At 48.9% G+C, this 16,579-nt stretch overlaps 1 protein-coding gene across 1 annotated transcript in view; it reads right to left on the reverse strand.

Moving 5' to 3' along the window:
- Window positions 1-8,048: 8,048 nt before the first annotated feature.
- The window catches only part of MUC3A (mucin 3A, cell surface associated), an 11,141-nt gene continuing 2,610 nt past the window's right edge, over window positions 8,049-16,579 (reverse strand). The window contains exons 3-15 of the mRNA XM_011371686.1: window positions 14,140-16,534; window positions 13,775-14,008; window positions 12,363-13,374; window positions 12,087-12,275; window positions 11,039-11,154; window positions 10,871-10,929; window positions 10,129-10,277; window positions 9,667-9,732; window positions 9,157-9,319; window positions 8,789-8,965; window positions 8,611-8,702; window positions 8,277-8,329; window positions 8,049-8,090 (exon numbers count right to left, since the gene is read on the reverse strand). Of these exons, the coding sequence (XP_011369988.1) occupies window positions 8,049-8,090; window positions 8,277-8,329; window positions 8,611-8,702; window positions 8,789-8,965; window positions 9,157-9,319; window positions 9,667-9,732; window positions 10,129-10,277; window positions 10,871-10,929; window positions 11,039-11,154; window positions 12,087-12,275; window positions 12,363-13,374; window positions 13,775-14,008; window positions 14,140-16,534 (4,747 nt within the window). The remainder of the gene's footprint in view (window positions 8,091-8,276; window positions 8,330-8,610; window positions 8,703-8,788; window positions 8,966-9,156; window positions 9,320-9,666; window positions 9,733-10,128; window positions 10,278-10,870; window positions 10,930-11,038; window positions 11,155-12,086; window positions 12,276-12,362; window positions 13,375-13,774; window positions 14,009-14,139; window positions 16,535-16,579) is intronic.

Genomic DNA, 16,579 nt, shown 5'->3' on the forward strand with positions numbered 1-16,579 from the left:
GGATTCTGCAGTAAAGGATGTGGGTGTTTCTTGATACCCATCTGTAGTGGAAGATCCTTCAGACCTTGTAAAGGAGGTTTCAGAGAAAACAGATGATTTGGACAAATCAGAAACAGTGGTGTAGCCAGTTGGCTCCTCTGTGAGAGTCATGTCTGTTTCTTCTGAGACTGCAGTAGTGGTTGAGATGGTGAAGCAGGACTTGCATTGTCTGTGTTATAGGAAGAATAATTATAAAATGCTGGTGTGGACATGTCTGAGCTGGTTGTGTATACAGTGAGTCCTTGAGGAAAAGATGTTATTAGTCCACTAGAAGTGGTAAAGAATTCACCTGGGCTTGACATGGAACCAAAAATTCTATCTTCTTTGGTAACAGTGCTATCCAAGGTAGCAGTATGTTTTGATGAATCAGGGATGCTTATAAAGACAGTGGATAGGTCCATGAGAATTTTGGTTTTCCATACTGAGACAGCATGGGTAGTAAATACATGACTAGGACTTGAAGAGGATGAAGCACTTCCATCATCTGTAGTAGACAAAATTCCAGAGGGAAAGGTTGATTTGGACAAATGAAGGCAGAGGGTAATCCAGTGTCAGTTGTAGCACTGTGTTTAGTGGTCAAGGAATTGGTAAAAAAAAAAATATGTCAGGACTTGAGGAAGTAGAAGAACTTGTATTGTAAGAAGAGACTGTGTGTTTAGATGACTCTGAGATGGTTGTAGAGACCATGGATTCCACAGTGGTAGATATGGCTGATGGTCTTTCATCACCAGAAGAGGTAAAGGAGTCACTGGAACTTGATGTGGACACATTCTCAGTAAAAGTGATTGATGATGACTGTGAGTTGAGAAAAATCAGAGATGATGCTATGATCAGTGAATTTGTCATTGAGTTTAGTGGCATTCTCTCCTATCCTGGCTGGGAGAAAGCTGGTCAGACCATGATACTGAAACAAGGCTTTACTTTTCAGGGGTAGAGGAAGTGTCAGAGGAACCTGTAGATTTGGACAGTTTACCAGTTTGTGTAGAGGGCAAGGTATCACTAGATAATTTGGAAGAGGATTGTGATTGATGATTTGCTAGTAGTATGACAACGAATTTTGACAAATCTGTATGGTGGTGTGTATGTATACATACATATATACATATATGCATATATATATGTATGTATATATAATATATACACACACACACTTCTGCCTAATATTGCCTGCACATTCCTCCCTAAGCACTCTGGGACATGTCCATTTACTTGGGCACTCTGGCATAAATTCGAGCAAATAGTTGTACTCACACTAATGCCCCATGCACATTCCTTTTGCACTTCACATCTATGATTTGTAGACCACACTCACCTTCCATCACCTGGATGATAATTAGTCTGACAAGTGTCTCTTACTCATCCTCCTTTACCTCTGAGACTTCCCTCTATCCTAGCAGTTCTCATCAAGCCAGGAGGAGTAGGAAAGGCATATTGCCACGCATAATTGATTCTCTGTCCTTTGTCTCCAGACACACTTATACAAGGGCTAGTCACTGTCTCTAGAATACTCCCACCTATATCTGGGCATCTTGTGGCCCTCACAACCTACCCAAGTGAGCTCCTCCTCCACCCTGGGTCCCACGGCCCACTCAATAGGCTACAGTTGCCTAATAATGAGAGGTTGGCCTACACCCGGGGACTGAAGGGCTTCTTCTGTAATTTCTGTACCATTTAGAACACATGACTGCACATGTAGGACTCTCTTTTCCTATGTAAGATGGGACTATAATTCCTGGCTTCTCTTCATCCTGACAATGAGATAATAAGATCCAGTAAGGAAAGAATCATTGTGACAATAGTGCCATAAACCTATGGGTTATTAGAAATTCCACAGGATGGTGTATAGGGGACTTTCTTGAGAGGGCAGGGCATGTGGCCTCTTGTCCCTCCTGTCAGACCCCACTCCTCCCCAAGGATGCCCTGGAGTTGCATCTTTCTCACCTCTTAAAAGAATGAACCTTGGCCCCTGGCAGAAGGAACCACGGAGGCCGTCAGGACAGTGGCATTCTTTATTGTCCCAGATGCCCCCATTTTCACAGGGTCCTGAAAGAGACAATCACCGAGCAAGACCAGGAGCCTGACCAGGTCTGAAGGCCAGGGTAGGTAGAGAGTGAATAATTAGTCAAGCTATGTCATCCACATCAACGATTCTAGATCTTCAGCTTTGCAGACCACAGTCAAAACATTAGGAGAAGAACACCATAAAATGGTTGATCAATGCAGTTCAGGTGGAAAGTGTGATAATGCCTAAGATTTTTGGAATTCTAAATTAATGAAAAAAACTGAAAAGATTGTCTGGTTGTAAGCCAGATTGGTTGCCCAATCTTTTTGCCTCCAAGTTAGGTTTGCTCTAATTCAACAGAGAGGCTGAGTTGGGGAGGCTGCCAAGGATGAAGGTGAAGGCATCCTTGAATCATGGATATAAAGAGGATCAGAGAGAAAGAGCACTTAACTCAAAGCAGAGGGTGGCAGGGCTTGGAGTAAACCCAGGCCAGGCAGTAGAACTTCAGAGCTGCCTTCTCCTCCTGCTTGTCCATCCCTTGAGCCAAAGGGCTACTCTGCCCTCCTGGCTTCTGAAGGCGCTTCCTCCACATGCCTCTTGGAAGCTCCCTCTGTATCTCACCCAGAGGCAACCACAGTCGTCAATTTCCCTGCCTTTGTACACTCACAGGAAAACCACTTCTCAGCTCTGCAGCCTACCTGTCCAGGCTTTTAGCCAATAACAGTTACTTGTGACCACCAGGACCATGCCAGCAATGGAGATCAAAGATAAATGAGCTACCACGCCTCACGAAGCTCCTAGCCCCCAATGCTATGTGGAGATAGTTGAGGCCCATGTGAAGGGAGAGTGGGAGCCAATGGGGCTGGGAGTAGGGAAGGAATAGCCCCTCTGCCTTTCTTGTTGATGAAAGTTTCAAAAAGAAAGTGATGTCTGAGCTTTCATTTTCCATTCTTTAAAAAGAGATAGTGAATTTAGGCATTATAGATTTTATTGGACTTTTTAAGTTATAAAAGTAGAAAAGTAAAACAATGAAAAGGCATATAAAGGCAGTTTATGATCATGCCCCTAACTGAATCACAAAGAATGAATAGGGGCGTGGAGAGGTGGCACTAATTGGCCACCTATCAGATTCTTGTACTTGCCTCATTGTACTCAATGACTGTAACTCAATGGCTGTGAATGTCATTGCCTATGGAGTACCTTCACCCCTCTCTGAGAACAGAGTCTCTGTGAGAGGAGAGAACATTCCTGCCCTGTTCAGCCTGATCCAGAGCAAGTGCTCAATGAGCACTTCTGAAGTAAATGAGTAAACAAATACTGGAAATTCTGCCAGACACTCTCTCTTAGTGATCTAATGTAATCATGTGAGGTTGACATTAATATTTTTGTTTTACACATGAACCGAGGTTCAGAGGGTTAAATACTTTCCCAGTTCAGCCAGCTCATAAGTTAAAATTCAAGCACAATCTAAAGGTGGCTTTTACTTTTACCACAAGAAAAGGGTTTGGAGAGTAGAGAAGAGGAAAAATTTTTTCAAGCTGAGGGAGCAGCACATGTAGAGGCCCAGTGTGTGTGCTTGGGGTGCAGCTGAACACTGAAAGATGAGCAGGGACAGACGAAAAGTTGGCGAGGTGGATGTGAAGCCAGCTCTGGACTTGGCTGAGGGGCAGTTAAGAATGTCCAGCAAAATACCATGATCACAACTGTGCCTTAGAAGCAGAGCCCTGGACTGAAGGGGCAATGAGGGCAGAGATAGGGAGATCAGTGAGGGCATGGCAGCAATATAGTGGGCCACCCAGGGCCTCAATGAAGGCCAGGACTCTGGACATCCTGCTCTCTTTTGTCTTTATTCCTGGATTTATACCACTTATTCCATTTCGTTGCCACTTGGTATGTCCTTAACCACCCACATCTCTAGGACAGTTGCCTCTCAGGCCACACCTACGAGCAATGAGGGCCCGGTTCCTTATCCATTTCATTCCGCTGCCTTTTCTCCTCTGAAATCTCTTGTCTCCTTCAGGTCCCAAGACACTACCGCCTCCCACTCATCCTTCTCCTCACTTCTGCTATTCTTCCCTGCTCACTGTCTAAGTGGAAGCCCCAAGTTAAAGGCTCTGCTTCACCCCTCACTCTCCAGGCAGGCAATCCCTTCTGTGCCCAGTGCTTTCACTCACTCCTGGGAGAGACAAGGAAATGCTCCCCAGAACAACGGCCTGGGTGAAGAGCTTCAGACTCCTCCTAGTCTAAGATTCTGGTGGCAACGGCATCCCCAAAGGATATGGCAGAGCAAGCGAGGCTGTCCTTCTCAAAGTCAACCTCCAGAGTCAGGGACGCTCCCCTGGGAAGCTGAGCAAAGAAAGGCACAGACATTCCCCAAAGAGAGAAACTCAAATGGCCAACACCCCTATGAGAAGAAAATAGTAAATCAACTTCACCAGTAAGCAAAGAAATTCAACACAAAGCAAGATACCATTTATTTTTATCTATGAAATTGCACCTCCTCAGTGATGTTAGATTATAAGAATAGCTATTGTTTATTGGGGCAGTCTCATGTGATGCCATCGGACATTAACTTAGTATCATATTTCTAGAGGATGATTTGAAAATATGAATCAGGAACCATAGAGTCACACCATTTTAATTATTCCATTTCTAGTTACTGTTCCTAAAATAATCTGATGGAGATTAAAAATTTTTTAAAGAGAATGTTTATTATATTATTTGTTATAGTGAAAAAGTAAGGTGTCCAAGAATCAAAGAATGGGAGACTAGTTAGGTGACTATGACATTTCACAGAATGGAATACTGATCAGCCATTAAAATATGAACTGCCCATAGAATAAATCTAATGTATAATACAGAAATCAATAAGAGCTCTTCCTCCTAAGTTTTTGGGAAAGTTAAATGCGATCATAGTCATCATTTAGAACAACGTCTTGCATATAGCAGACCTTCAATAAACATTAGCAATTTTGATGATTCATATAGTAAGTAACCAGACTACAGAGTCAGTGTGGCTTCTCAATTTGCTGTACCCCAGGGAATTTTTTAATCAATGTTCTGATTCTCTCTATAGCAATGTATGGCTTTGTCAGTTCTGAATTTGTCTAAGGCCTTGAGTAACTATTAATACTTCCTCCCTGATATCAAACTCTAATACCACCTCTCCCTGTAGCCTCTGAGATCAGCCTAGGCAGGAGCAGCCCTGAGACCCATCTCTACACTCCATCATCCTGGACCCCTCTTGGAGCCTCACTAGGCTTGGATTGTAGTTATTTCTGCATTATTCCCATGTTCTTATAAAAAAAAAAACTTGATTATAAACTGGTGTATTCATCCTGCCTCATCCAGAGCACCAAGCACCTGGCCAGGCTGAGCCAGGCCTCTTGTGTTTACTGAATGAGTAAGTTTATTACTCTCTGTATAAAACAGCACTTCCTTTTAACTGCTCTAAATTTACAAAACACAGTTACCCTTTTGTCAACTGTGAACAAATCTGTTCTCACCCTCACCACACTCTTCCCGATTTTGTACTTGTTCATCAGTTCCACCTCCGCCTTCACCTTTCTAGGCTGCAGAGCTCTGACCCCTTCCAGCTCCTGTCCCAACCCCTCCAGAACAGTCTCCCCTACTGTCCCCCACTGCCTTCCTGAGGAACCCTGCTCCGCCACCCTTACTTTGAGCACTTTGGAACTTCATATGCACAAAACAGGATACAGGTACCAACCCTCAGTTGATCCCGGCATTGTCTGGACTCTGCAGCCCCTGCAGCTTATGGAGAATGAATTGTATTCCTGTGCTCCCTCCTGAGCCCCAGGCCTCCAGATCAGCTCTACCCGGAAACTACATGATCACCCCAACCTCAACAGGCCCACTTGGAGGTCATAGTCAACCAGCAAAAAGAGGCCCTGCCAACCCCAGTCACACAGAATTTAGGACCATCTATCTCGGTGCCCCCATAGCCCATCATCAAATGGAACCATCTTCTCCATTACCAGGGGAGTAGGATCCCGAACGGAACCCGAAGGCCTCAAGGCAAAAAGGCCCCCAAGGCCCCCCCTCAAAACTGGCCCGGCAAGGAAGAACCAACCAAGGAAGGCCCTTGGGGAACTTAAAGGTCCCGGCAACCAAAAAACCCCCCCCAACAACGGAACTTCCCCAATGAAACCCAAAACCAACCGAAAAAAATCCCCTTACCTTCTAGGCATTCATATGCCTCAGTTCTCCTGCACAACCACATACATGTTCTTTCTACCAGGCCTCCGACCACCCACCCCTTCCTGAGTGAGGCTCTATTTACACCTGAGTCTGTACGATCCTGCTTTCTACCCCTGGCCACTGCCAGTCCCTCTGGTCCTGAGCAAAGGTCCCAGGGGCTTTTCCCAAACCCCCACCCAAAGGACCTCACACTGTCATCTCCAACCACCCTCAGCTCTAGTCTAGCAGGTCTGCTGCACAGAATAGTGGGAACAGGAGGTCCCAAGCCCTAAACACAGTAGTCCCTCGTGTGAGTGTGTTTCCCCCCAGGTTTGGGGAGGCTCAAGGCTCAGGATTTGGGGGGAGGCCCAGCATATCATATCCATCAGTGCAAATAGCAGCTGACCCAGCCTGGGCTACTCCCCACCTGACCCAGCCCCAAGCTCCTGATATTAAGAAGGGAAGGGCACAGATGACAAACCTAACATGCCTCCACCTGCTGTTGATCAAGAGGCTCTCACCCCCAGCCCGCTCCCTCAGAAAATGGTCCCCTCAATCTCTATGTTCCCTATGAGGACAGTAAAGGCCTCTAAGGGCTGCCCACAGACCCCTTCCTTCCTGGCTGGAAGGAACTAGCATTCCCAGGCTCCCCTACCACATCTCCTCCAGATGTCTCTGTTCTCCAACCAAGTGGAGGCACCAGGAGGTGAGAATGAGAAAGACACAGAGCAGCTTCTTTTACAATAAATGTTATATTGTGTTCATATGGGAGAACTGGACACTCACAGACTTCCTATGCCCAAAAGAGACCTTTCTGCCCAGGAGGTTGGGGGCTTCTGGCCTCAGAGGTTACTTCTGGGAAAGGGGTGAGAGTGGGAAGAGGGTGAGGAGGAGAGGCAGGGAAGGGGATAGAAGAGGGGTGAGGCAGTAGGGAGGGGAAGGAGAGTAAGAGGAATGAGGGGGAGGAGGCTGAGAAGCTTCTCTACCTCAGGGCCCTACTTCCTCTCATCCTGGAGGACCTGGAGAAACCCACATCCCACACCCTCGCACCCACAGCAATCCAGGGCCTTTGGGGATGAGAGGAAGGGATGGTGCCTCAGAATCGAGGACCAGGGCCTAGGGAACACAGTGGGAACCCTAAAATGCAGAGGGCATCTGTACCTAGCTAGGGACAGGGATGTCGGGGAGGAAAGGATTTAAGACTGAGGCATTGGAGTGGGGAGTAAGGATTTAGGTCTGAGGATACAAGGTTGGGGAAGAAAAGAGTACAAACACTGAGGGAGGTGAGGGAGGCATAATTTAAGAAGTGGGTTCAGAGGGTAAGAAGATTTAAGGAATGGGAACAAGGAGTACGGCAGGGAGTTACATAAGGAGAGGGTAAGAGGCTGGGATGGGCTGTGGGCTGACTCTAGGTGTAGGATGAGGAATAGGCAGTAGGGATGCACACAGAAAGGTTGAGACTAAGGCCTGAGACCCATGAAGGGTGTGGGGACAGGGGATCTGAGAGAGGCCATCAAAGCAGGAGGGCTGACACAGGAAGGTGAGCTGGGATAGAGAACTGACTGAACACTTCTGGTTTTCACAATAACTGTACAAGATATCAGAATGAGTATGCTATACTCATTTTACAGGTTCAGAGACGTTACTGACTTGCCCAAAGTCTCACATTTGAAGAACCTGGAACCGAACTGGATCTCCAGGGGGGTTTCACCCAAGTTGGGAGAAAGACCTAGACTGTCTCTCAAAATGAACACAGTGTAGATGTTTCCTTCCCGACGTCCAGAGCAGGGTAGAGAGGGTAGTGCAGGGCTCACGGCGAGGACGTGGCCACCTCAGGTCTCTGGGTGTATACCTGCCACAGAGTGTTTGAGAAAGGGAGTGAGAAGAGGGAGCCATCCTGCTCAGGCTGACTGGGAGGTCACTGTCTTCTGGTCCTAGCTCAGCCTGCTGCGGGGAATTGGGCGGGGGCGGGGGGCAGTGATATGTGGAGCTGGATCTGGGAGAGCTCTTTACCATCCATCCCCTTTTGCCCCCTCACCCTCATACTGGTGTCCACATTCTCCAAGGCTACATGGAAGTTTTCCTCCTTGACTAGAAAATGAGAAAAGAGAAAGGAAGAGAGAAAAACAGGGGGAAGGAAGGGAACATGAGTTAGGCAAGGTTCAGGGTGCTCCTGTGCCCCTGTGCCTGCCCTGTGGGAATGGCCTGTGCAGGACATTGGCCTTCCTCAGGAGGGGCATGGGCAAGCACGACTTAAGCTCCCCTGATGGAGATATATACCTGTCCTAGGCAAGGGAGGTCATTGGGTCCTATCCAGGCCACAGTGGTGCCAGGGAAGCCCTTGCCCCTCTTCCCAGGAAGGCAAGACTTACCTGTTCTGTCGTCCTCAAAGCCCGAGTTTGTAAAAGTCCCCACGGTGTTCTCATCCCACATCTCGAACCATTTCTTGTCGTCGTCCCAGGACCTGGTTCGTGGCGCCATGTGGTCAGGGCAGGGCCTTGCAGTCTGAGACCCCTTTACCGCCCTCATCCGCAACCCCAGAACACTCACCTGCCTCTGCCTTGGTCGTTCTTCCTACGTGAGCGTGAGCGCACGACGAAGACGCTGAGTGCCAGCAGCAGCAGCAGCAGTGCAGCGGCCCCTACTAGGCCCCCCACCAAGGCTTTCCAGGCGATGGCCACCTCACAGCGAGGTCCGGAGAACCAGTACGTGTCTGTGGAAAAGCAGCTGGAGGAGGAGGGCACAAGTCACACACTCTCACTATCCCCCGCCAACCCTGGGAGGTCCACTTGTGCACCTGGACCTCCCACCGTGCAGGCAGGTGGACGGGGCTCCACCTTAGGGCTAGTGGGCGGGGCGTCGATAGGCGAGGCCTGGGTGAGGTGGGGCAGGGGATCCCTGTATGAGCGGGGCCTCACCGGCAAGTGGGACCGCTCCTCTCCAGAAAGCACTGGCCCTGGTTACAGTCAATGGCGCCATCCACACCGGATGTGCAATTGGTGACGCAACGGAGCTGGTTCTCCTCCACCAAGGGGAAATAGAAATCCTCATAACCCTGAGGAGCAGCGCGACGACAGATGGCTAGGGAGAGGATAAGGGGTTGCAAAGAGAACAACTTCATCCACTCTACTCAGGGGCCTGGTTTTAATGACTCTGAAAATGGATGCGGAGGGCTACATTTCCGGGGTGGGGGGGGCGGGTCATGTGGTAGACACTGGAATTAGATGAGGAGAGGACAAATCCCCAGGACCCTCACCCTCTCCTCACCTTCCTTGCTGCCCCCAGGAAGGGCAGCCCTGCTGGGCCACATCGCTTGCCACCCCAAAATATCTCCCCCTCCTCCCCAGGGAATTTCAACGGGCAGAGATGTCTCTGGTGGGAGGAACCATGGCCTCCTTGGACCACTTAGCCCTTTGCCCTCCCCTCACCTTCCGGAGTCAGCTCAGTCCTGGTGTTGTTGTTCACCTTGATGGAGTCAGGCTTAAAACACAGGACTGGAGGGACACAAGTACAGGTGGAATTGGGTTAGGGGGTGTCACAGGGTCAGGGCCAGGGAAGCAGGGCAAGCACAGGGGGCAGAATCCAGGACCCTGTTAGTATGGAGGAGACATGAATGGGCTCAAGGGATGGCTCTTTTGGCCTCACTCATCTCTCCCAAATAATTAGGGATCCTCAGTCATCCTGGAAACCTTGAGAACTGTCATAGGGGTCTCTTCCCCAGCACCCAGCCCCTCCTTAGCCCCAACCTTAACTCAGTTGTCTGTGGACCTGTGTTGCTCCTTCTAACCTCCACAAGACTGGTACTTAAACCCAGGAGGCCCCTATCTGAGCTAGAGAAGGTTGGGATGGTAGCTGTGACCTCCAGCCCAAGGCCCCCAACTTCTATTCACCCTGGTTATTCTGGCAGCTATCCTGGTCCTGGCTGACATTCTGGAGCTCCTTCTTCAGGGTCATCTTCACATTTTCATACGTGTTCTCCATCTGGGCACTGAAGGGCAACTCCAGCAGAACCAGATAGTCCACCACAATACTGCCATTCCTGAGGGGTTTGAGGGGGTGAGAGGTCCTTAAAAGGTACCCAGGCCTGGGGCGCATAGATTCTTAGTAGGGCATCTCCAGAATCAACCACAGGTGAGTGGGTGTTTGGGGAAGAGGGGCAGAGGCAATGATTGGGATTCCAGACACGTTATGTTCAGAAAGGGCTGCCAGCATCCCTGAGGTCATTAGCCTGGGAAGTTGGGACAAAGAATGATTACTGTTCTTTTGCATTGCCTCAAGCTGTTACCAAACCAGGCTCTCTGCCTCACTCATGCTGACTCACCAAACAGACCAGGTACCAGCCAGAGAGAAACCAGCTGCAGTCCAGACACCAGGCTTCCCACCACCTCACAGGCACCATCTTGCTGTATGTCCCATATAATCCCTCTCCTTCCAATGCACTTAAAAACGAGTTGCATCCTTCTTACAAAGAAATGACCCCAGAAATTGATTGCATGGAATGCTTCCCTTGCATACTCCCTCCACCCCCTTTATGAAATCTGATGATTCCAAAAGCAAGAACTTCTCCAGTCTTTCTTTGAACCCCCTTCCCCCACCTAACACTACCTCCACTGCCCCCAAAATGTCTCCTACCTTAAGGACAGAATCTCCACATCCTTGAACCCCTGCACATTTTGGTAAATCTTCTGCATCTGAAATGCCAAGGATCCCTGGGCTTATGTTTGAACCTCCAGACCTGAGGGTACCCAGGAGCCCAAGTTCAGTTCCAGGGGAGGACCCTTGAGTCCCTTTCCTCCTCACCTGATTTCGGAAGGTTTTGCTGAAATCCATGTAGGCCTCTGAAGTGTTGTCATTGAGCTCTGAGGTGAAATCTTGTTGGACAGACACCTCCATGCCCACTTCAGCATCCACTGTGTCTGCATACAGCATGTCCTGTTCTGGTCACTTTACGATCCACTCCTGTCTGACATCACCACCACCACCCCAACCCAGAGGATCCTCCCATGGCTCCTCTCCATGTCCCCTGAGGACTGACTAAATAGCAGGAAGGAGAGGGGCAGGAATTCCAGGATGAGTTGTCCTGAGATGAGGGAGAGAATGGAGTCTGGGTGTACAGAGCCAGGCCTACGGTCTCTCCCTTGTCTGCCCCAGTGGGAGGCAAAATATTGGTCTCTAAAGATGCCTATGTCTTAATCCCCAGAATCTGTGAATATGTTACTACAGGGCAAGGAGGAACCAAAGTTTCAGAGGTAATTAAGACTGCTAGTCACTGACTTTACTATGGGGAAATTAACATGTACTATCCAGTTGGCCCAATATAATCACAAGGTCCTTAACAGTAGAATAGAGAAGTAGAAAAGTCAGAATCAGTCAGAGGAAGATGTGAGTACAGAGAAGAGGCACAGAGATGCAGTGTTGCTACCTTTGAATGTAGAGAGAGGGGGCCTCAAGACAAAGAATGTGGAAAGCATCAGAATCTGGAAAGGGTAAAGAAATGGATTCTCCGAAAAGGAACACAGCCCTGCTGACACCTTGATTTTAACCCAGCAAGACCTACATTGGACTTCTTATACAGAACTTTAAGATAAGAAAATTGTGTTGTTTCAGTTGCTAAATTTGTGGTAGTTTGTTACAGCAGCAATTAGAAACAAATAGAGCTACAAGCAACCCAGACTAGAAGGAAGCCTGAGAAGGAATGTGGTCCTAGCCACCTCCTGGAGGTGAGTGTGGAGAGGAGGCATAAGATGGGATAAGGGAAGGCACGGGAGAGAAGGTAAGGATAGAAGGATTGGATAAAACTGCCTGGGTATCTCCAGGCCAAACAGAGAGCAGAGCCCTGGGAACTCACCCAGTTCCACCTCGTCCACAGCAAACTCACAGCGGGAGCCATAGAAATTTTTGGAACAGCGACACTTGAGGCCATCCCACTGACCCCCATTTTGGCACATGCTCCTCTGGAGCTCACAACGGTCCCCAGAGAACCCCGAGGGGCAAAGGCAGCGGTCCTGTATCCAGGTGCCACCATTGTCACAGGTGCCTGGGAAGCGTAGGAAGAAAGAGAAGTTCAGAATACGGTCTGACATTGGTGACATGGGAATTTAGCAGGGGAGGGAGGAGGTCCAACCTGGAGTGGTGGTCAATCTAGACTGTGTGATCATCTGAGTAGTGGTCGAAGTTGTCCTGGATGACAAAAAATTGGCGGGAGTCTGAGTGGTGGCCACTGATTTCTCTGGAGCTCTGGTGGTGACCGGAGTGGTGCTTGTCAATTTGCTTGAAGTCGTCGTGGCAGTTGGAAGGCTGCTACTTGGTTTCACGGTCGCTGGGAGGCTAGTGAAGCTGGGCACATGTGGGGTGGTTACAGAGTAGGTGCTTATCGAGGTCCCACTGCTGGTTCCTTGTGTGCTTGTCAAAACTGTGTTAATGGGGAAAGTCCCAGTGCTGAGAGAACTAGGAACATCAGATATGATGTTGGTGGGGTCAGTTTCTAGAACCAAAGTGGAAGTGTCTGTATGTGTGGGAAATACAGTTGTCATACTGGTGTAAATAGAAGGGGTGGTGGCCATCTCAGTAGTAGAGGTAAAGAATGATAATGGGATAGTAGGTGTAGAAGTAACTTTACTATTTGGATCAATTTCTATACATGGAGTGATGGGAGAAGTAGGAACTATTGTAATGGATATAGATTCTGGACATGGGGTAATGGAGGAAATAGCAAGAGTGGCGGTTGTTTTAGTAGAAGAGGAAGTTAGAGAAGACAAACTTGGAGAAGTTCTTGTAGTTTCAGATGAAAAAGGAGTAGGAAAAGTAGTGACAGGAGTGGCTGGATTTTGTGTACTAAAAGAATATAGGGAGGTAGGAAAAAGGTTAGTGGTATTAGTGAGCATGGAATTTTCACTGATGGAAGAGAAAAAAGGAGACGTTATTATTGTGGATAATGAAGAGAAGATAACAGTACTAAAGGAAGAGATTATTGCATTTGTAGATGTACACAGTATGGAAGGAAAAGGTGTGGGAGAAACACTTGAAGTACTTTGCAGTGTTGTCTGGTAAGGGCTCATTGCCATTGTTGTGGTACCACTCTTGGTTCTTCGAAAAATTGAAAGATTGGAAAAATTACTGTATCTGTTCAAGTTAGACTGTGAAACATGGGTAAGATTAGTGATTTCTTTTCTGCCTGTGGGGACAGTGTTACAAAGAGATGGAGAGGTAAGTGTTGCTGTAGTAGAAGGGAGTGAGGTAATGGAGTTGGTTGTGAATGTTATGGTTGAGGTCAAAGAGTCACCCGTCTGTGTGACTATTGAGGTGAAGTCCCTACTGGTAGTAGAAGACCCAAGGTTGCTTGTAGTTCTGGGAGTTATTGAGAATGTCATTGAGAGAGTAGATGACAGCTGTGTTGTGAGAGACTTGGCAGAGTCATCACTGATAGGATTAACCGTGGTTTTTAAGGTGGACACGTCACAGTAGGTAGTGTCTGTCATCTTCCCTGTTTGGGTAGTGGCTGCAGTGAAGGAAAGTGTTTGTGTGCTTGTGGCTGACGTGTACGTAAACGCCATAGTGGATGCCACGGTGGATTCGGCGTTTGTGTGGAGTGGTGTAGGGCTCGTTGCAGGTGAACTGGGACTCAGTGTCTGAGTGGTCGTGGTACTGCTGCTGGCTGTAGAGCCTGCAGATGTGACTAGACTGCTTGTAGTGAGGGATGGAGTTGGACTGCTCTGGGTGACTGTGAGTGTGTTTTCTTGAGTAGGCGTGCTGACTGAGGTTGTCGTCACACTAAGTGTTGTTTTGGCATTGGTGGAGGAAACTGGCCTCAGTGTAGATGAGGGTGTAATGGCGGTGGAGTAGCTATTTGAAGAGGTGACGTCCAGAGTACATTGTGTTGTGGCCGGAGAGGGAGTTGTTGCCATGTCAGTGGTAGAAGTCATGATGCTTTCACTACGGTGGCGAGCAGAGGACGTTGCTGTGATCGAGGTGGCAGATGTCGAAGTGTCAGTGTGAGTGCCAATCTCTGTCGTGGTCGTGCTGACATGACTAGTGGGAGAGACAGGGCTGGACATTGATGTAGTAGAAGGGAGTGAGGTGATCAAGGTGGACACGGGGGTTGTGGTTGTTGTCCGAGTGTCAACTGGCTGTGTGGTAGAGAAAGGTGGAGAGGTCAGAGGCACACCGGTGGTTGATGTCAAGGTACACGTGGTCACTGGAATAGAAGTGATAGAAGTGGAGGAACTGACAGAGTTTGTGGGAGTTATTGAGAATGTCATTGGGACAGTAGACAGTAGCTGTGTTGTGAGAGACTTGGCAGAGGTGACTATGGTGGGATTAGGCGTGGTTGTCCAGGTGGGCTCAGCACAAGAGGTAGTGTCCGTCATCTTCCCTGTCTCTGTAGTGACTGCAGTGGAGGACGGTGTTTCTGAGCTCGTGGCTGTCGTGTATGAAACCGTTATAGTGGATGCCACGGTGGATTCGGCGTTTGTGTGGTGTGATGTAGGGCTCGTTGCAGGTGAGCTGGGACTCAGTGTCTGAGTGGTCATGGTACTGCTGCTGGCTGTGGAGCCTGCAGATGTCCCTAGACTGCTTGTAGTGAGCGATGGAGTTGGACTGCTCTGGGTGACTGTGAGTGTGTTTGCTTGAGTAGGCGTGCTGACTGAGGTTGTCGTCACACTAAGTGTTGTTTTGGCATTGGTGGAGGAAACTGGCCTTAGTGTAGATGAGGGAGTAATGGCGGTGGAGTAGCTGTTTGAAGAGGTGACGGCCAGAGTACGTTGTGTTCTGGCCGGGGAGGGGGTTGTTGCCACGTCAGTGGTAGAAGTCATGACCCTTTCCGTAGTGTGATCAGCAGAGGACGTTGCTGTGATCGAGGTGACAGATGGCGAAGTGTCAGTGTGAGTGCCAATCTCTGTCGTGCTCATGCTGACATGAGTAGTGGGATAAACAGGGCTGGACATTGACGTCATAGAAGGGAGTGAGGTGATCAAGGTGGACACGGGGGTTGTGGTTGTCATCCTAGTGTGACCAGGCTGTGTGGTAGAGAAATGTGGAGAGGTCAGAGGCACACTTGTGGATGATGTCAAGGTAGGGGTGGTCACTGGAATAGAAGTGATAGAAGTGGGGGAACTGACAGCGTTTGTGGGAGTTGTCGAAAATGTCAGTGGAAGAGTAGACATTAGCTCTGTTGTGAGAGACTCTGCAGAGGAATCACTGGTGTGACTAGCGGTGGTTTTCAGGGTGGTTGTGGCATGAGAAGGTGTGTCTGTCATCTTGCCTGTCTGTGTAGTGGCTGCAGTGGAGGACGGTGTTTCTGTGCTTGTGGCTGTCGTGTACGAAACTGTTATAGTGGATGCCACGGTGGTTTCGGCGTTTGTGTGGAGTGATGTAGGGCTCATTGCAGGTGAGGTGGGACTCAGTGTCTGAGTGGCCATGGTACTGCTGCTGGCTGTGGAGCCTGCAGATGTCACTAGACTGTTTGTAGTGAGAGATGGAGTTGGACTGCTCTGGGTGACTGTGAGTGTGTTTGCTTGAGTAGGCATGCTGACTGTGGTTGTAGTCACACTGAGTGTTGTTTTCGCATTGGTGGTGGTAGGGAAAGATGTGAAGATATTTGTGGGGTTTCCCGACATACTGAAAGGGATGAGTGTTGAGGTGAGGTCATTCATGTCAGTCGGATGCACAGTGGTACCTGCGTATGTGGGAGTAGTTGTTTGCCTGGTGCTGGTAGGGATTTCTGTGCTAACATGTAATGGGATTCTGGTTGTTGATGTCCGCACGGTGCCAGGAGTAGAGGGAACTGGCCTCAGTGTAGATGAGGGAGTAATGGCGGTGGAGTAGCTGTTTGAAGAGGTGACGGCCAGAGTACGTTGTGTTGTGGCATGGGATGGGGTTGTTGCCATGTCAGTGGTAGAAGTCATGACCCTTTCTGTAGTGTGGCGAGCAGTGGACGTTGCTGTGATCGAGGTGGCAGATGTCGAAGTGTCAGTGTGAGTACCAATCTCTGTCGTGGTCGTGCTGACATGACTAGTGGGAGAGACAGCGCTGGACATTGACATAGTAGAAGGGAGTGAGGTGATCAAGGTGGACACGGGGGTTGTGGTTGTTGTCCTAGTGTCACCTGGCTGTGTGGTAGAGAAAGGTGGAGAGGTCAGAGGCACACTGGTGGTTGATGTCAAGGTAAGGGTGGTCACTGGAATAGAAGTGATAGAAGTGGGGGAACTGACAGCGTTTGTGGGAGTTATTGAAAATGTCAATGGGGGATTAGACATTAGCTCTGTTGTGAGAGACTCTGCAGAGGAATCACTGGTGGGACTAGGGGTTGTTTTCAAGGTGGATGTGGCATGAGAAGGTGTGTCT

Source organism: Pteropus vampyrus, unplaced genomic scaffold (genome assembly GCF_000151845.1).
Source record: "Pteropus vampyrus isolate Shadow unplaced genomic scaffold, Pvam_2.0 Scaffold193, whole genome shotgun sequence".
NCBI classification, from domain to species: Eukaryota; Metazoa; Chordata; class Mammalia; order Chiroptera; family Pteropodidae; genus Pteropus; species Pteropus vampyrus.